Below are 20,644 nucleotides of genomic sequence, written 5' to 3' on the forward strand. Positions count from 1 at the left end.
CACTGATAGTAATGAGACGAGTACTACTGAAACAGCATTCCTGTCAAAATGATCTAATATGGAATTTTGTATGTTGAAGTGACAAATATATGAAGCATGATGATATGTAAATAGTCAAATTAAGGAGGCACCGGTTGATTCTTGTTGATGAATTTTTTGGAGCTGGTGACTTGGAATTCAAGATTGACACTGTGTACCAATGCTCTCAAGGTTGATGAGAACCGAGTAAGGGTTACCCGAGATTTCTGCAAAATAAAAGGGGTCGTCGGGGTGTCCCGGCAACGCCTTCTCCGACGATCAAGTTAGAATTGATGAAGTAGAGTAGGGAGAAAGAAAAACACATATATTTTTTTAAGATGATACCTCTTTTCCGCCATAAAAGAAACCTCTTTTATGTGTCTTCCCCCCTTTAATATCCTTCACGTCAACATTTATTACCTGAAGATGCCTTTCTTTTCCTTAATTAATTTGAGCGCACGAACCCAGGTGTTTAGGGTCGACTCATCCTCACTTTCTCTGAACGGCGGCGAATGATCATCGATTAATAAGACAAAAATATTAATTAGGGAGAGAAGTCTCTCCCTTCCTCCAACTCACTCTGCTCGTAGCCGTAGACTTTAGCTCGCCTCGTTCAATTTCGAATTATGGCGGGAAATTCCTTAACACTTACCCCCCGAATTCTTTCTCCATTCCTTACGAAGGGGAAGAGAATTCTGGCACCTTTCCCAGGATTGTCCCTTTTCCGCCATTTAATTCGAGGGCGTTCAAGCCTCCACGGTGGGCCCCAGGGAAGGGACATTCGACTTCACCTTCCGCCAGTGTGGCCAGTTTGAAGTGGAGGGAACTAGAAACGTTCCGATACTGAACGGGCACATTTTGTCGGGGATCGGGGGCCTTTGCGTGCAGCGCAATAATGACGACAAGAAGGCCTTTCGACTTTCGTGCCGGTGACAGAATTAATTTGCCGCCATCAATCAAACAGTTACACACCCCTTCGTTTTCCAGAGGTTGTCGGCCTCGTTATAAATATCTCCCTTCGGCTTCAGCTCTGGTCATCTCTTCCATTGCTCATTCTGTTTTCGTCTTCTTGTTTTCTCGACTTCTTCCCTCCTTTGCTTCCATTGACCTCCACATGGCCATCACTCGCAGAGACCCAGTACCCAGGAGTCATGCGGACGCTCCCGGAGAGCCTGCTCCCTTGGCCGTCGTTCCCCCTCCTGCTATCAGACTTGGGGCCGTTCGTTTGGTACCGCCGGAAGACCGGTTGGAGTCGACCTGGTTGGCGTGCCACGAGGCGACTCTTCGGAGGGCTTACGATATCGGCCCATCTGTCAACGTCTTCTTCCAGGAGCCCGGATCGTTGGGAATAGGCGGGGGCGAAGTTACCTTGACAGAGCGAATGCTCATGGCGGGGGTACGACTCCCGTTCCCAAAGATTATTCGCGAGGTGTGCGCGTTCCTCGGGGTAGCCCCTGGCCAGATCGCTCCGAACGGCTGGAGGTACGTGGTGGCGTCGTCTATCTTGTGGCGGCAGGTCCTCGGAACTGAGATGGATGCCGCCCAGTTCTTTAGTATATACCGTCCATCTACCAAGGACGGGGCCGTCGAATTGCGGGTGCGCCAAGATCCGATATTTATCTATCTCGATCAGCGCAAGTACGGGAACAACAAAGGTTGGAGACAGCAGTTCTTCCGGGTTTCCGGAGAATGGGAATGCCCTTCCCAGTCGACTATTCCGGATTCCCAAAGGGTTCCCAGGGAGTGGAGGCCGTTGGTCAACGACTTACGGATTTTGCCCTCGTTGAGCATTGCCAAAGTCAAAGAAGTCAACGCCATGCTCTCCTTTTCAGCCAGGGCGGTCCAATCATCGATCGATTACGAGAACCTCGTTTCCGTTCGGAGCCTGAATGAGTGCTTCGGGTACCAAATCCCAGAGCAAAAAATAATCCTGGACAAGTGGGGGGCTCCGATAGCTGGGTGGTTTGTAACGGCCAGCAGACCCATTCCGGGCAAGGTTCCGAAGAAGGCCGCCCAAAAGGGAAGCACTTCGGGGAGGCAGGCCGGTCAGTCTCCCAGGAGGACACGCGCCTCAAAGATTCATCATTCACAGGCCCCGGCTTCCCGAGCTCCAGAGGCTTCTCCGGACAGGTTATCATCCGGTTCGTCGATTTGTTCTGACGACTCCATTATGAGGGAGATCGATGAAGTGGTTGAAGCCTCGTCCGAGGGAGAGGAGGGGAATTCTTCTCCGGCTGTGACGATCCTTCCCCGAGACCATCGTGCGGGTCCCCCTTCCCCTGGCTTTAGCGCTCGCTCACCTCCCATCTCTTTCGAGGAAGTCACCGAAGACGTGGTCACCATTTCTCCAGTTGAGCCCAGCCCTCCTTCACGACCTGCGGAGGGCTCGGCTGTTTGGCACGAGGCCCTTTCGCAGAAGCAAAAAGGGAAAAGGGTTGCTTCAGAGACCGACGAAGGTCCTGAGCCAAAAAGACTTCGAGCCTAGCGGGATAGCGGGTTCATGGTTGACAAGATTTTAGCCATGGCCAAGGTTTACGCTCCCCCGAGGAGCCGGAACCCTCCGATGGCTACTCCCCTTCCCGCGTCAACCACGCCTGTGCCCTCTTCAGTTGATCCGGTTGATCGTCTGGAGGCTGGTCCGACCTTCGGCGTTGATGTTACAGAGGGGGGTGAAGTTCTTCCTGGTGGGTCACCGACTCACCCACTACTGGGGAAAGACCCGGACACCTTCTCTCAAGAATTTAACAAATTACAAGAAGAAGTGGCTTCCGAAAGGGCGGAACTTGAGCAGGCCTTGCCGACACTCATTTCATCCACAAGGCTCGAGTCTCCAGCTTCGATTTCAAACCCCGCGGTTCCCGGAGCTTCGACTTCCGCTCCTCCAACCACTCCTGTATCCACCGGGCGACGGCCAGACTTTCAAACCGAAGGGTTGGCGGGATGTCCTTTGGAGGCTCTGAGTTCCTTGGTCACCTCGGACTATAGTCCTCAGCTCGGGCAGCTCCCAGTGGAAGGCTACGCCGAACAGATCACCGGAAAGATCCTCCAGGTATGTAGTTTGACAACCTCTAATTGAGTAGAAGTATATCTCCCATCTCTGCTCACGCATTGGTGCATTATTTTTGTGCAGTTCGCCATGGACGTAGCCACATCTTGGAAAAGCCTCCGCGGTTCCGAACAAGACCATTCCGAGACCATTCGGTCTTTAAGGGCCCGCGTGGAGGAGCTGGAAGAGGAATCCGGGAGGCAAAGAAGGGCCTTAGCCGAATCCGAGAAGCATCGGCTCAGGCTTCAGAAGCTGTCCGAGCTCCGAGAGAGTACACTATAGAGCACCTTGAACAGCTGCGAAAGGATGGTCAACGACATGGAGACTCTTGAAAACAGCTTGCCTACGGCCCAAGCTCGCCTAAAGGACGCACTGTCCGAGAAGGCCAAACTTGAGGCCACACTAGAGGTCGAGCTCCAATCTTTCGGCTCTTTAAAGGCGACCATCCAGTCTCTACAAGCCGAGAATTCGGCGTTGAAGTCCGAACTACAATCAATGCAGACGGCTAGAAACCGGGCAGTACTTGACAAAGAGAAGCTCTCCGAGGAAAGGGATCAAGCGTTGTCCGAGAAGGGCGTGGCGCTTACTGCCAGGGACAAGGTTAGGTCAGAGCTCGAACGAGCTATCGCGGACAAAAAGCAAGCCATCGACTTTCAGATCAGTGCGTTCGAGGAGAGGAGAGAGGCTGTGGAGAGGATTGAAGAGCTTCATCTCCAAGTGGTCGTGTAATGCCCCAGATTTTTAAGACATATTTTTATAAAAAAAATTTATTTTTAATAAATATCCATTCGATTTATAAACTATTTTATAAATATTATCAAATGATTTTTTTTGAATGAACCAGTGTTTATTTAAACTGATAAATTATTTTATCACCAAAAATATTTATTACTGAGTTAATAAAATTGAGGAATAATTAACCGTAAATATTTATTTACCTATTTTTATAAATTCGTAATATATTATTATACAAATATATTTATGATTTAATTATTCAGATTTATTAATTAATAATATATAAATCGCACTGCATCAAATTTTCTCCACTTTCATTTGTTATTTCTCCACTGCGAGTCTACAGCAATCATCTTTCATAATCAAACCACTACCGTTTATTAAATCCATTATCTTCTCCACTGCACCCATTTGATCTCCCACCTCCTCCATTTGAGTTCAAACAATTCTCCACCTACGACACCACCTTCTCCACTGATCGTTCAAGTGCAGCACTAAGTTCAGTGCTTACCAAACCATTTCCACTGAATTATATTAAGCTCTCCCACTCAATTCTCGCAGCTATACAATTGGACAATTCCTCTGCAGAAATCGCACAATCCTTCTGTAGTTCTTCTTTCTTCTCCTTCTTTCTGTTCTTCATTTCTTTCTTCTAAAACTGAGAGAACCGAGAGAGTGAGAATACAGAGGGAAGAAGAGAGATTGAGAGAGGCAGAATCAGTGAAATCGAGAGAGGGAGAAGCTGATTTGCAAGAGAAGTGGGTAACCACCGAACACTTCATACCCGTGACCCAACAAATCCAGCAACCCAGAACCGAAGCCCAGCAGATTTTCAGCAAAACAAGCAACCTCGTGAACCAGTCGTGCAACCCAGTAGCCGAGACCCAGCTCGGATCCACTGTGATCCAACCAAGAACCCATTTAAGCCGTGCAAACCTGCCCAAGCCCAGCAGAGTTCCAGCAATAAACCATCCAGCAGACCCAACAACCCGTAGCAGATTTCAGCAATGACCCTGCTTAAACCCGAGACCCAGCAAGAACCCAGACCGTGCATGCAGCCGAACCCATTCGGCAGATCAATCCCCAACAACCCAGTGATACCGAAACCAAGACCCCGATCCAAACCCAAACCCCAGCAACGTGTAAACCACCGAACCCAGGAGCCCGAAACCCATAGCTCGACGATCCCAGCAAGCTTGAACCGGATTTCGGCAACCCAGCTAAACCCGAGGTCCGGCGTGAACCACGATCCAGCAAAGCCGTGACCGACGAACCCATACCGAAACCGAGTGACTTCCGGCCCTTCGGCGTGATCTCGACCCCGGCAAGCACGAACCCATTTTCGGTGACCGGTCCAGTGCCCGATTTTCGGCGACTGGAGATCATTCTCCAGTGGACTCAGTCCTGCTGTCATCCAACCCAGCCAGACCGATGAACCCGTGTACAACCTATAAACCCAGACTTGTTTTCCAAAGAAGCCGTATGAACATGAGGCCTTGACCCACGACCCGGTTGTATAGATCCGTAACAGACCAGCCCAGCCCAACCCGATTGATCCATGAACTAAAGGCTCGCATTCCCCGAAGTCCAACAGCCCAATAGCCGAACCTAGCAAACCAGGCCAAGCTTCCGGTGATCCAAGCCCAAATACGACGGGCCCAGTAGCAACCCGGAACCCGTGAGCCCATACCCGCAAGCCCAAAACCTGTGAAGCCCAGCCCATAAATTTAGCAACCAATGAGCCCAACCCAGCAACAAAACCCGAAAACCCAATCTGACTTGTGAGCCCAAAACCGTGACCCATTGACCCATTCAGCCCAAACCCATGGACTTGAATCCATTTGAGCCCAGCCCAATCCAACATGATTTAACCCAACCAAACCCAGACCCGGTCCACGAACCAACCCAAACCCGTGACCCTAACCCAGAACCCGACCCACCGGTGACCCATCTCCGGCAGACTTCCGGCGACTTTTCCGGCGACTTTTCCGGTGACTTTCCGGTGACTTTTCCGGCGACTTTCTGATGATTTTCCGGCGATTTTCCCGTGACCGAATGCATCATTTTCACTAGATTTTCTAGTGAAATTCTTAGTTAATAAACTAAGAAAATATACAAAGAGGATTAAGCTCGATCCCGATATTAGGGAAATCCAAGTAAGGGAACCCTTTGTCCTTTCTCAAATTATTATATTATTTTAATTATTCCTCTATTTGCAAAATTTCGAATTTATTATTTTGATTTGGTATTTCAAATTATTAAATTATTATATATAAAGGATTTTGTTGGTTTTGATATAAAATTTTTGAGTATAAAAATGATATTCTTGAAATCGTGATTTTAAGTAAAAACCCTCCAACACGTTGCCCTATATATATACTAGTAAAGAATGAGAAAGTTTTTGTGAGAAGTTATACAAGAAAAGAATGAGAAAGTTTTGGGAGAAAACTCTTTGAGTTATATATAAAGGAGAAATATTTTTGAAAAGGGCACGTGTGTGGAGGAGATTATATTTTGAGGCCTAGACCCGCAGAGATTCGAGACCCTTCAAGATTTAGCTCGGTACCGTAGCTCGAGATGGAAGCGCACCCGTTGGTTCGCTTAGTGACAGCGGTATCTGTCTCTATGTCAGTCTAAGTGCACTTCAATTAATTAGCTGATGGGGGTGGGGCCTGTGGCCACAGGTAAACCGCGTTACTCACCCAAGGTCAACGCATCGACCGCGCAACCCTACTTACACAGGGCGTAATAGTGTATTGGCATATATTATGACTAATGATTATTTCAAATATATATATATAGTAATTGTGTATAAAAGGAGAGTTTTTGACAAATGTTTTGGAGATTTATAAAAGGGAGTTTTTACACAAATGTTTTGGAGATATTTAAAAGAAGTTTTTGACAATTGTTTGAAGATTTTCAAAAGAATTTAACTCAACTGTTTTATGGTTGAGGATTCCTTACTGAGCATGTTTTTTGTGCTCACCCCTTATTTTGTTTTTGTTTTCAGGTTATGAACAGAGAGACGTAGGTGGCCGGGATGGGATCTAGGAATGCATTAGGACATTTCATTTATATTACCCAAATTTTTCAGTTATTGTATCTTTTACAATTAAATGACCGTTTCCGCATTTATTAAAAAAAAACTCTGATATTTTGAAACCATTATTATTTTATTTATTTAAATCAGCATACTAGTTAAGATATTTGGCAGACCTTACGAATCTTTGCAGTTTAAAGAGAAAAGTGACGAACCTAACCCATAGCGGTTTGGGGGCGTTACAGGTCGAGCTTACGAGGGAGCTTTCTCGGGTTCCGGAACTCCGAGACGCATCATGGGCCGTGGGTTTCAACTGGGGATTCGAGTACTATAGGGGTGTCGCCAAAAGTGCCCCGGCCGGTGACGAGTCCTTCAAGGACCTCAATATCAGCACCATCCAGATCCCGGACGAGGCCTTGGAGACCATGGCCAGACTAGGAGTCGACCAGTTCCCCCATGTAACCGACTGGGGTCCGAAGACCTCTCAATCTGCTCCTGGAGGAAATTCGGAGCCAGGGTCTACTTCCTCTACGTCCGGAGCGGAGTTGTCTCCGGTGAGAGGGGACGCCCATCATGGGGCAGAAGGGGCTCCTCCCTCCAGCAGCGCCCCCGGCAACCCCTGATAGTCTTCTTCTTTTTTAAAGAAAAATATCTATGTACTGTTTCGCTTTGTTTTTTAATGGAAGGAAACTGTACGTTTCACTTATTGTCGCCATTAATGAACATCTTGTCTGGTTTTACTCCATTAATGGCTACCGGCCCAAATTGATTTTCAATCTAACTTTTTAGCGTTAGGTATACCTGCCATCATGGGAACCGCGAAAGCATTAAACAATTTCGCACCTATATATATGTACCTCTAGACTTCCCCCGTCCATCACATCTTCATTTCAAGTTTTCGCACTTGCCTTCTCTCATTTGGAGTCGCGATGCCCTTGCGGTTTCAGCACTTAGGCATGAAGTTAAGAGTGTCCCAATTCCAGCATCTTGACCCACTTGGATGCGCGATCTTCGGCTTTATCTAGTAAGGGAGGCGCGATCTCCGGCTTTATGCCGGAGATATTCCATTGCTTATCACGCCCGGTCGGGAGTCGCAGGCCTCGGCATCCAGTAGACCCCATCGTCCGACTCCTCGCCACTCTCCAACTTTGCATTGGCCACCTATGCCTTTGAATAGTTGGGTTCCCGCCTGCCTGGAGTGTCGACTCCTAACGGCATCTCCATAGAGATGAAGCGGCGGAGGGAGACTGGGGTGCGGAGCGCGCGGTGGAACTGGAAGAGGTCGGTGACCTGCTGACGCACGACTTGCCTTCATGTACGCCAGCCCAAATATTTTACAACATGCAATTGTGTATCTTATCAATAAGCATGCTATTTTTCTGCTCTAAGATACCTCCTTTAAAGGTTATTCTCGAGCACTCATTTCCACTTTTAACTAACACAACCAAATAAAAATGTACAAACGTCAGGGGGCGTGGGATCACTTACCTCACTCTTCCCCCCCAAATCCGTGCGTTGCTACTGAGTAGGAACGAAGGGATTTGCTATTTGAAAGGGGTAAACCCAAGTGATCCCCTTGGTTCTCCTTCTAGCGCCAAGGAGTCGAACGTTAATTCATTGTTAAGAGCGGGGTTAAATTATCCCACGTGTCCGAGGTCAGGAAGAGTGGTTTTCCTACGGTCGGACGCGGGGACGTGAGTTCCATATAACGTTATCGATTTTCGCCCACCCTGTCTGTAGACAGGACGTAGACCGGGTCCGGGGTCGGAATTCACCCGTTTGTCCCCTCGTGGGGGCGGGCTCCCTTCCAGCGCCCTGTCTGGAGACAGGAGGTCCACCCGTTAGTCCCCTCGTGGGGGCGGGCTCCCTTCCATCCCCCTGTCCAGAGACAGGAGGTCCACCCGTTAGTCCCCTCGTGGGGGCGGGCTCCCTTCCAGCCCCCTGTCCGGAGAAAGGAGGTCCACCCGTTAGTCCCCTCGTGGAGGAGGGCTCCCTTCCACCCCCCTGTCCGGAGACAGGAGGTCCACCCGTTAGTCCCCTCGTGGGGGCGGGCTCCCTTCCACCCCCCTGTCCGGAGACAGGAGGTCCAGCTTGTCGGAATTGATACAACAAAAGCTTCACTTTACAGGACAAGAGTCTCAAAAGTAATATTTTTTGAGGTGTTCTACATTCCAGGCCCTTGGGAGTGCTTTCCCTTGCTCTGTAGCTAGGTGATAGGCCCCGTTTTCATAGGAGCTGACGACTCTGTAAGATCCTTCCCAGTTTGGTCCCAGCTTACCATCAGCAGGCTCTCGAGTCATCAGATTGACCTTCCGTAGGACCCAATCGCCAACTTGAAGTTCCCTGGGTCTAACCTTCTTGTCATAATACTTGGCCACACGGCGTTGATAGGCCGCGCATGCTGCACGGGCATCCTCCCGTCGTTCTTGCAATAAATCCAAGCACAGATTCATGCCCTCTTCATTCAATCCCGGATTGTAGTGGGCCACTCTAAAACTTGGTGACCCTACCTCGATCGGTACTACTGCTTCCATCCCATAGGTGAGGGCAAACGGGGTCTCTCCCGTCGCGGTTCTGACCGTAGTCCGGTAGGACCAGAGCACTTCCGGGAGGTACTCGACCCATGCTCCCTTCTTTAGGTCAAGTTTCTTCTTCAACATTTGAATCAACGTTTTGTTAGTGGCCTCTACCTGGCCATTCGACTTAGGGAAGACAGGAGTGGAGAAACTCTTCCGTATGCCCAGCTTGGAGCACCATTCGCGGAAACGGTCACAATCGAACTGTTTGCCATTATCGGTCACCATGGCATAGGGTATCCCAAATCTGCACACTATCGACTTCCATAGGAACTTAATGACATTCTCGGTTGTGATTGTCGCAAGTGCCTCGGCCTTCGCCCACTTAGTGAAATAGTCCACCGCAACCAGTACAAACTTCTTGTTACCTTTTCCCGTCGGCAGGGGACCGACGATGTCGACTCCCTACTTGGCGAATGGCCAGGGAGCGGTAATTGAGTGAAGGTATTCCGGGGAACTTCTGGGGATACGACAGAATCTCTGGCACGCATCACAAGCTCTTACTAACTCCGCCACGTCCTTACTCATCGTCGGCCAGTAATTTCCTGCCCTGATAACTTTGTTCGCCAGAGCCTTAGCTCCTGAATGATTTCCGCATACTCCATGGTGCACTTCCCTCAGCACGTAATCCGCATCTTCACTCGGCAAGCATTTTAGCAAGGGAAAAGAATACCCCCGTCGGTACAAAGTTCCTCCAACTAGAACGTAACGCGCCGAATGGCGGACGATCCTCTGAGCATCCTCTTTGGCCGACGGGAGCTCGCCTGTTCTTAGATACCGAACAATTTCAGTAGCCCATTCGGGGTCCACCTCGCCCACTTGCATTAGCTCTCCCGTCGGCAACACTGTGGGGTGAGCTTTGATCAGGACTTGCAGCCACTTACTGACGCCGCTGGGTCCGTTCCTGATCCAATTCCTGAGAGAGCGTCTGCCAACCCATTCTTCTCCCGGGGGATTTTAACCATGACGACCCTGTCGAAGTATGAGTAGAACTGGTGTACTTTCTCGAGGCATTCGAACATCCTTGTTTCCTGCGTGGCATAACTTCCATTTATTTGCTCGACAATTACCCGCGAGTCACTCCGAATCTCTATATCCGTTATTCCCATTTGCCGCGCAATTTCCATGGCCGAAAGCACAGCCTCATACTCGGCTTCGTTATTAGTGGCATGGAAATCAAATTTAAGGGCGTACCTGAGCTCCTCTCGATTAGGCCCTCGGAACACCACTCCGGCTCCGCTCCCTCCTCCTGCCGAGGAACCATCAACATAGGCAACCCAAGTCGATCCCTTTGACGATCCTTCCTCCTCTGGATCCTCAGTCATCTCAACTACAAAATCGGCCAAGGCCTGTGCCTTCATTGCGGTCCGGGGATGGTACTCGATATCAAACTCTCCCAACTCGATCGCCCAATTGACTAGCCTTCCCGACAGGTCCGGTTTCTGCAAGACCTTCCGGAGGGGGTACTCGGTGAGGACCTGCACCGCGTGGGCTTGGAAGTAGGGCCTTAATCTCCGCGCCGAGATCACCAGAGCATACGCCAACTTCTCGATACGAGGATAACGCTCTTCTGCCCCATGCAATACCTTACTTGTAAAGTACACCGGCCTCTGCTTACCCGATTCCTCCCTTACCAATACTAAGCTGACCCCGGTTCGTGATACTGCGAGATACAAATAGAGGATCTCGCCTTCCACCGGACGGCTTAGGAGTGGGGGGTTGGCCAAGTAGGTCTTCAGCTCCCCAAAGACTCTCTCACATTCTTTCGTCCAGCTGAAAGCCTTCTTTAACACCCTAAAGAAGGGCAGGCATTTGTCTGACGACCAGGAAACAAAACGGTTTAAAGCAGCTAACCTTCCGGTCAATCGCTGCAGTTGCTTCATCGTCCGAGGGGATGGCATTTCCAATATCGCCTTAACTTTATCTGGATTCGCTTCGATTCCCCTATGCGACACCATGAACCCTAAGAACTTTCTGGAGTCGACCCCAAAAGCACACTTTTGCAGGTTCAGCTTCATCCGGTACCTCCTCAGATTTCCGAACGCTTCCGCTAGGTCGGCGACATGGCCTTCACTAGTTAAGCTTTTAACAAGCATGTCGTCGACATAGACCTCCATATTCCGCCCGATTTGCGTTTGGAACATTTTATTCACCAGCCTTTGGTACGTAGCACCAGCATTTTTTAATCCGAAGGGCATTACCGTATAACAATATAGTCCGCGGTCAGTCGTGAACGACGTCTTCTTTTGGTCGGACTCCGCCATGCGTATTTGATTGTAGCCGGAAAATGCATCCATAAAGCTTAACACTTCGTGACCGGCCGTCGAATCGACAAGCTGGTCTATCCTGGGGAGAGGGAAGCTGTCTTTTGGGCAAGCTTTGTTGAGGTCTGTGAAGTCTACACACATCCTCCACTTCCCGTTTGCTTTCTTTACCAACACCACATTGGCCAGCCATTCAGGATAATCAACTTCCCGGATAAATTCAGCTTTAATCAACTTTTACACTTCGTCTGCAATTGCCTGATTGTGCTCTGGGGCAAAAGACCTCCTCCGCTGCTTCACGGGTCTGCATCTCCGGTCAACATTCAGCTGGTGCTCGATAATCGAGGGGTCTATTCCCGGCATCTCATCATGCTCCCAGGTGAAGACATCAAGGTGGTCCCGCAAAAATTTCAATAACTTCCCTTTTTCGTCTGCTGGAAGCTGTGCACCTACTCGAAGCTTCCTACCTTGGGGTCCGACCTCCACATCCTCAAGGTCCCCGGTCGGACTCCCTGCCTGTAGCTGCTATTTAGTCACAGGACCTGTCTCCTGACCAGGGTGTGCCTGGCGAGAGGGACCCCCCAGGGAGACATTGTAACACTTACGGGCTGCCTTTTGCTCCCCTCGGACTTCTCCTACTCCTTCATCCGTTGGAAATTTCATTTTAAGGTGGGGTATTGATGTTACCGCTTTCAACTCAGCCTGAGCTGTCCTCCCGAATATAGCATTGTAAGCGGAGGGCTGGTCGACTATAAGAAATCTTACCGGAATTGTCTTCTGTGTTGGGGATCTGCCCACCGTAACTTGAAGCTCGATCGATCCCAGGGGCATCACCTGTTCTCCCGCGAACCCCACCAGAGGAAATCAAAAAGCAGAAAGCTTGTCCTCACTAATTTTCATCAAGTCGAAGGCCGACTTATACAGGATGTCCGCTGAACTACCATTATCCACCAAGACCCGATGAATCCTGTGATTTCCTATGACCATGGTTACCACCAGGGCATCCGAGTGGGGTAAGTATACCCCCTCGTAATCCTCATCCGAGAAGGTGATGGTTAACATCTCGCGCCTCGCAGTTTTTCCCGGCCTTGCGACTGCGTAAATGGACACTTCTCGCATTTCCTTCACATAAGACTTGCGAGCTGAATAAGTCTCGCCTCCACCTCCGAAGCTTCCAGCTATAGTCTGGATTTTGGGGAAACACCCTGAGTCCTGCGGCCTCCCGCGGCTTTTGCTCCGCTCACGCTGAGGCGACTTCTCCGCCCGGACATCCCTGCGGGGCTGTTGAGGCGGTTTTCTTTCCCGATAGTACTGCTGCTTTCTTGAGCGTGCATCGCGCCCGGATGATCCCTGGTTCCCCGCAAACTTGTACGCAGGGCGCTTGTCCGAGGAGCTCTGACGTCTCTCCACGAAACGTTTCAACTTGCCATCAGCTATATACTTTTCGATCACCTCTTTCAGAGAAATGCAATTGTCTGTATAGTGACCAAAAGAGTCATGGTAGTGGCAGTACTTATGCCGGTTGTGATGAGGCGGCCGGCCTTTTATTGGCGAGGGATCCTTATAGTTCGGATCCTTTCTGATCTCCATGAGAATCTCCTTCGTCGGAGCATTCACGGGCGTCCAGTGATAACTTTCAACTCTCCTAGCGGGTCCGCGCTCGGCCACCTCCCTTCCTACCGGGGCCGTCCTCGATTTCAACTTCCTGTCCGGGATGGGGTTTTCCTTCACCAGCCCCTCGACCCCTCGGAACGCACGGAGGGTTTCCTCCTGGTTTACGAACTCTTCAGCTCGGTCCAGGAAGTCCTGTAGCCCTTCGGACGGCCTCCTCGCTAAATCCGCCATAAGGGCACCATCCTTCCTTATGCCCTGGTATATGGCGCAATGAACGAACTGCTCACTTTGGCTCTCCGCAGCCAACCTTTCTTGATTAAAACGGAGCAGATAATTTCGCAACGACTCCTGTGGGCCCTGCTTAATGGTCATTAGATGCTGAGCAGGCTTTTTCCGAACAACACCCGTCATGAATTGTGATGCAAACTTTTTAGCAAAGCCTTCAAAGTTCGAGATTGAACGAGGCGGCAGGGTTCTGAACCATTCTCGAGCTCCCCCCGCCAAAGTAAGGGGGAAGGCTCGACATGCGACCTCGTCCGGGGTGGCATGCAACACTGTATGGGCGCGAAAACTTGCGAGGTGCTCAATTGGGTCCCCCAGCCCTGTATACAGTGGTATTTCAGGCACTCTAAATTCACTTGGAAGTTGGCATGACATTATCTGGTCAGTAAAAGGGGACGCGGCGGTGGAAAACAAATTATCGGCCAGTGAAGCTTTTCCCTTGGCCATCGACTGGGCGGAGCCCATCAAGTAGTCACACTGCTGCTCCAATTTAGCCAACTTCTCTGCCCACTCCTTTTTCTCCTTCTCATTTTTCCTTATAAGGCTGCCGAGCTCCATGTTACCTTCAGTGCTGCTCTCTTCCACAGCTGTCCTCTCGGGGGGTGGGCCCTCGTGCGCGGGACTCCCCGGATCACCACGCAAGGAGTCTCCCTGAGTTTCCTGCCGCTCCGTATGATCTCGTTCGCCTAACTCCCTTTCAAGTTGCGCCACTTTCTCCCTCAAACAAACTATCTCTACCTGCGGATCATTGGAAGTTCCGACCTCTTCCTGCATATTCTCTTCAACCGCTCCTCTTCGAACTAATCGCGTAGTCACCATGAAGAATTCCAGGTATGTCTGCTCTAGCGGGGGCACGTACCACGTCGTTCCCACAGACGGAGCCAAAAGTGTTGATGAATTTTTTGGAGCTGGTGACTTGGAATTCAAGATTGACACTGTGTACCAATGCTCTCAAGGTTGATGAGAACCGAGTAAGGGTTACCCGAGATTTCTACAAAATAAAAGGGGTCGTCAGGGTGTCCCGGCAACGCCTCCTCCGACGATCATGTTAGAATTGATGAAGTAGAGTAGGGAGAAAGAAAAACACATATATTTTTTTAAGATGATAACTCTTTTCCGCCATAAAAGAAACCTCTTTTATGTGTCTTCCCCCCTTTAATATCCTTCACGTCAACATTTATTACCTGAAGATGCCTTTCTTTTCCTTAATTAATTTGAGCGCACGAACCCAAGTGTTTAGGGTCGACTCATCCTCACTTTCTCTGAACGGCGGCGAATGATCATCGATTAATAAGACAAAAATATTAATTAGGGAGAGAAGTCTCTCCCTTCCTCCAACTCACTCTGCTCGTAGCTGTAGACTTTAGCTCGCCTCGTTCAATTTCGAATTATGGCGGGAAATTCCTTAACAATTCTGTTTCAGCAGTTTATAAACAACCATCTCATTCCTTCCGATAAATCTTTTGTTTTCAATCAAATTTTTCAGCGTGCAAAACATCCATCACTGACCTTTCACAATCCTGTGAGAAAGCAATTGATGTTCTCCGAAGCCGATTTGGGATTCCATCAACTTCGCCATCACTTGTCCATGCCCCACTCAGTAACAGAAGTTTTTAGGTGAGTTTTTGATGCTTGACGTCTTTCATTATTGGTGTGTCTTTGTTATGAAACTTAGAATTCTAAGGTAAATAACGGTAAAATAACTCGAAAATAAAGATAGATTTTGACACTTAAAGGGGTCAATCCCTCCACTCACTCTAACTTACGGTAAGAGGTGGGTCTTTCACTCTTAACACACGATAAAGAGATGAAATATTCAAGATAATATTCTGGATATTGAATTCAAAGGAACTGTGAAGCTTAAATACATATGACCTTGTAGCTCATAATGTGGCTACTGACTCAATAATAAGGGTCCGTTTGGATTTGCGATTTTAAAAAGTGCGATTTAAAATAACGATTTTAAAATGTGCGATTTGAAAAAAATGATTTTTAAAAACGCAGTTGAGTGTTTGACAAAATAGCAATTTAGCCTTTAAAATCGCGAATTTACCTTTAAAATTTTGCGTTTTCAAAAAAGCATTATCTTATCTGCGATTTGAAAAAGCAGATTTTCTGCGTTTTCAAATCGCAATTTTTAAAAACGCAGTTCCCAAACGATCTATGTTCTGCGATTTGATTTAAAATCGCACTTATTATCTACGAAATCACAATTTCAAACGCACCCCACTGATAATTACTGATCCACTACTTCATGATACACATGGCTCCCGACCATAGCCTTCAGTCCATGTTTACCCACTAACTCCTATAACAGATATACCCACTACTCCTATTTAAATTCTAGAATGCTCTAACATATTTAGCTAACCAATTATCCCACTACCAACGTACGTAGACATTAGCTGATTGCATGCATGCCTCGTGTCCTCCTTCCTTTTAGCTTTCCAAGCACGCTTCCTAACTTCTCCACTCTTCAAGTTTCCACTTCGCACCTCCACTCTTCACGTTCCCACTTCGCATGTTTCCATTCTTCTCCCTCAATCCAGCTTGTCGGAGATCCGACCAAGGCCCATAACAGTCTTTGGTATCGGTCTTGCAATGCATATATCCAAGAACTCAACACTTTAATTTATCAGCTCTTCTCTTTAGTTTTTCTGTTTCAAAATCTATCAACCAAAGTAAACCTGTATTCGGTTAAAATAAAAAGTAAAATTAGGTGACAATTCATCATAAAAATAAGATGATGTTATATAAACTGGAAAAGATTTTGAAGATAAGCAGGAAGTATATATATATATATATATAGTTTAGTTTTTGTTTGTCATTTCTCTGATATCCCTCTTAGTCAAGTACTAGCTACATTGCTTCCAGTAATGATTATGCCAATGATATAAGATATTATTTCCATATATGGCCTATATGCCACATAAGAAAGTATTTATTAATAATTTAATAAATAAATAGTATATATGGTATTACGGTTAGGTAATTTAATTAATTAAATTACCGTAATAGAATCGATTAATTGATTTAAAATCAATTAATAATATTGTTTCCTTGATGGGAGGAACAATACGGTATTTACCATATTTGAGGGTCCCTGACTGTGACGACCCGTTTTTATTTATTTATTTATTTATTTTTATACAAAACAATTACATAAATATTAGTCCTTTAAAATATAAACGGATCTTCACAGTGGTACGGCGATATGTCGCAAAGCCAACATATGGTACATTTCCCATAATATGAACCTGGTATATCAGAGTATAACATCTATTCATCTATGCAGCGGAAAACATAAACCTAAATAGCTAAAATCATAACATAAACTTCTATTACAAATAATCATAAACAAAGAGCCATATTACATCTATCTGTTTAAGTCTTTTCTCAATATAATTACATAACAGAAATAGCTTTACCAGAACAAGTGACACAAACGTCACAAGCCATAAACTAAACCTATAAGCAGGTGGACAACCCTTGGTCCACCCATTACGACCGTTGCGGCGTGCTTCAGTCATAACATCCAAAGTACCCTTCTACAATGCTATCAACTACGATCGGAATACTTGCAGCCAAGTGAACATTTATACGGTTGTGGGGGTTTGCCACATCTGTATAGGTAGAATTATGAGCCCACCGTCTTAGCATAAATAAATACACTAAGACCTCAGAGGTATACTATTCACTGAGTTTTCGCAAAGAACCAAATTTTCTTTTTTAGTCATGTGTACACTATAACAGCTACCAATTTTATAAACTTTTGTTTTGAAAATCCCCATAGCTGATATAGCATACACTGACAAATAGAAAGCATTTTAACATACTAGGCAGCTAATATTATTCGTAGGAGATTCATTATAGAAAACAATGGCATTTAAATCATGCAACCATCCGATACCAATATACATAAGTTCTTTTTCTATCAAGACTCTTATGCATACTAACACGTCTAGCAAAACTACAATATACTTATCATGAAAACATCACACAATTTAAACAATGCTATGCATGCTCATGATAGTCTTCTTATTCATTGTGAGCCTTACGCTCTCTTTCATTATTATGAGCCTTACGCTCTCTTCGTTATTATGAGCCTTATGCTCTCTTTGTTATTATGAGCCTTACGCTCTCTTTCATTATTATGAGCCTTACACTCTCTTTCATTATTATGTGTTCATGCTTTATGCTTTACAATTCAAACTCTATACTCCTATTCTTTGCAAGTCATGCTTTCTGACTCTATATTCTTATTCTTTGCAAATCATGCTTTCTTCAAATACCATAAACCAATCAACATGAAATTTCATCATTCTTCTTTGCATAATTAAATCCCAACTGCAACACACTTTTAGATACTTCAAATCAATTCAAAACATTTCATTCATGCATCATTTCGTAACATCATTGATATTTCAACATAATTGAAACTACTTAAAACATCCAAAACATACATGTTAGCATATCGTTGGTTCAGTAAGAAAATCATATATCATTTGCATTTCTATAAAATACATAAAAATATCTTTTCTAGTGAGTAGAATACTCACCTGGGCTGCATTGGACTATGGACTCGAACATCCCACTGGGTTCTCGTCACTTGGACACAACATTGGAAAACCAATTAAAGTCTCCAATGATGACACAAGCCTGTAAACATTTATGACGTTAGACTATGCTATTGAACTCTAGACCTAATGACACACAAGCTACCCGCGTGCTTACGCGTCGCATTACCCACTTCTAAGTCTAGCCAAGTATCTTAACTATTATTAAATTAATGCTTAGGTTTAGGTTCCTATTATGTCATGTTTATTAACACTAAAGTGGGTTTATTATTTTATTAGGTTACCAATTGTTGTTGCATTACATTATCATTGCTAACCCCCCTTTTATAACATTTTTTTTATTTACTAAGTTAGTAATATACATCTAACTTACATACTTGTATATGTACATGTATATACATGTGTGTGTATATACACGTATAAAATGCTCACCAATCTAAAACTTAATCCAAATACGAATAAAGATGCCGCTTAGTGATTCCTTGTATATAGGCTATGGCTCCAACGCTATATAATCCTTATGTATTTCATTTATTTATTATACCCATTTAACCTACACTATTTACTCATTCCTTAATTTATTTCTAGTTAAGTATATGTTCTATCAATCGGCTCATAGAACCCAACGCCCAACACTTGCCTATTTATCATATTGTCTTAGTGTCCTTATGCATTAATTCTTCTCATACCTTACCTAAAATCCAAACCATCCAAAGCTCATAAACATAACCAAATACATCTATTAGTACACAAAACCACATAACCATACGTACATAACATTTTTCATTCCTTATTTCAACCACATTTGCCATTTACACCAAATGATCTAAAACATTAACTCCAAGCTCTTCTCAACAAACCAACCTAACCAATTTTCTTATCTTATTTCTCATTCCCCACTTAGTACCAAGATGAGGACTTTAATTACTAATTGACAATCCATTGTCCTTAAAGCATCCAATTAAACCAAAATAAAGAATCTAACTTAATTGAATCAACCTTATCCAACATATCATCAAAATCCTCATTTACATACCAATACCAATTCTCAATAACTTACATGAAGACTAGAATTGTATTACAAAATCTAACATAATTCATTAAGATAAATTGCCACCAAGAGCTAAGCTTTCATCAAAGAATCACAACTTAACTAGAAAAGACACACCAATCAAAGCTTCAACTCCATTCCATTTTTGCATAATACTCAATTTACAATTCCCAAATTCAGATTTGGATCACCATCAATATACCCTTTCATATCACCAATAATTCCAAAACTTTCCCAATCCAAATAACTCAAACGTTAATGGAAAATCAAAGGACTAAAATAACATTAATAAATACTATTATAGCCGAGATCTATAGCACCTAATTCCAACTTCAATTATCATCAACACTAATTTACATATCGCAACTACCAAAAATCATTTAATTACGTACCCATTCAAAACTAAATTTCTAGGCAACCAAAACCCATCATTAAGTTCAAGCTTCAAACTCAACCAATGACAACCTAGAATTCATACTAAAAATCAATCCAAAACCTCAATACCCATTCAGTCATCAATAAAGAAAATCAAAACCCCCAACCGGTATCAACTTCCAACTCATCAAAATCACAATCAATCAACCCCCAAATCATAAAATCATCCCTAAAACAGCATGTATAATTTATCAATAATCTAATCAAGACTAACCCACTTTTTAATCAACACATAATCAACAAAATAGTAACTAGAAATTAACAAGAAATTACCTAGAGGATTTTCCTAGAAAATCCACCGGAAATCGCCTCACTAGACCGCTGGAAAACTTGCCGGGAACGCCCATGGAGGATTGGGTCTCTGGGCCCTTCGGGTTACGGGTCTCCCTGGGTTGCTCGGGTTACCGGGTTACGGGTTCTCTCTCCCAGGTCATCTCTGGTTCATGGCCTCACCGGAGATCGCGTCCCCGGCGTTCTCTGGTCTCGTTGGTGTCACCCACCGGAGGATTGGGCTCCAGAATCCGTTTCTCTCTGATCTCCCTCTCAATCTCTCGATCTCGATCCCTCACTCTCCGTCTTACTCTCTCGATCTCATCTCCCTCTCACTCAGTCTGTTGTCTTCTTTCGGGCGTTAATGTGTGGAATAAAGAGAAGAAAGGAAGAAGAAAAGAGAAAGAGAGAAGGGGAAAGGGAGCTGCTTCCGGGAGGGAAAAAGAAGAAAAGAAAAGAGGGGGGGGGGGGGGCATTCGGTCAAAGGGCTTTGCCCTTTTGTTCTTTTTTTTCTTTTCTAAGATGAGGGTAGAGATAAGGATATCTCTTTAGGCCAATCACAGGCTGACATGTGGCTCAAGGGATCTCCATTTTTATTTTAAACCCTACACTTTCTACAAATTGCTGCAGTACCCCATGTTATTTTATTTTATCATTTAATAATTAACATCCAATCCCACATTTAATTTAATTACACTTACTATACAATTAGCTATTTAGTATTTCCTAAAGGCCT

At 45.6% G+C, this 20,644-nt stretch overlaps 1 protein-coding gene and 1 long non-coding RNA gene across 2 annotated transcripts; both read right to left on the reverse strand.

Annotated features, from left to right (window-relative positions):
• Positions 1–12,543: 12,543 nt before the first annotated feature.
• On the reverse strand, positions 12,544–14,394 carry LOC133853933 (uncharacterized). The gene has a single exon (XM_062289954.1). The coding sequence runs from the start codon at positions 14,392–14,394 to the stop codon at positions 12,544–12,546; it is 1,851 nt and encodes a 616-aa protein (XP_062145938.1).
• A 2,507-nt stretch (positions 14,395–16,901) lies between these two features.
• LOC133854805 (uncharacterized) lies at positions 16,902–20,119 on the reverse strand. Its single transcript, XR_009896862.1, has 2 exons — positions 19,912–20,119; positions 16,902–18,234 (listed from the first exon to the last, which is right to left on the reverse strand). It is a non-coding gene; the product is annotated as an uncharacterized LOC133854805 (long non-coding RNA).
• Positions 20,120–20,644: the final 525 nt, after the last annotated feature.

This window comes from Alnus glutinosa, chromosome 13 (assembly GCF_958979055.1).
Source record: "Alnus glutinosa chromosome 13, dhAlnGlut1.1, whole genome shotgun sequence".
Taxonomy (NCBI): Eukaryota; Viridiplantae; Streptophyta; class Magnoliopsida; order Fagales; family Betulaceae; genus Alnus; species Alnus glutinosa.

Excerpts from the sequence above, each read along its gene's own strand:
- LOC133853933 (XM_062289954.1), bottom strand. The coding sequence starts at position 14,394 with ATGGTGACTACGCGATTAGTTCGAAGAGGAGCGGTTGAAGAGAATATG.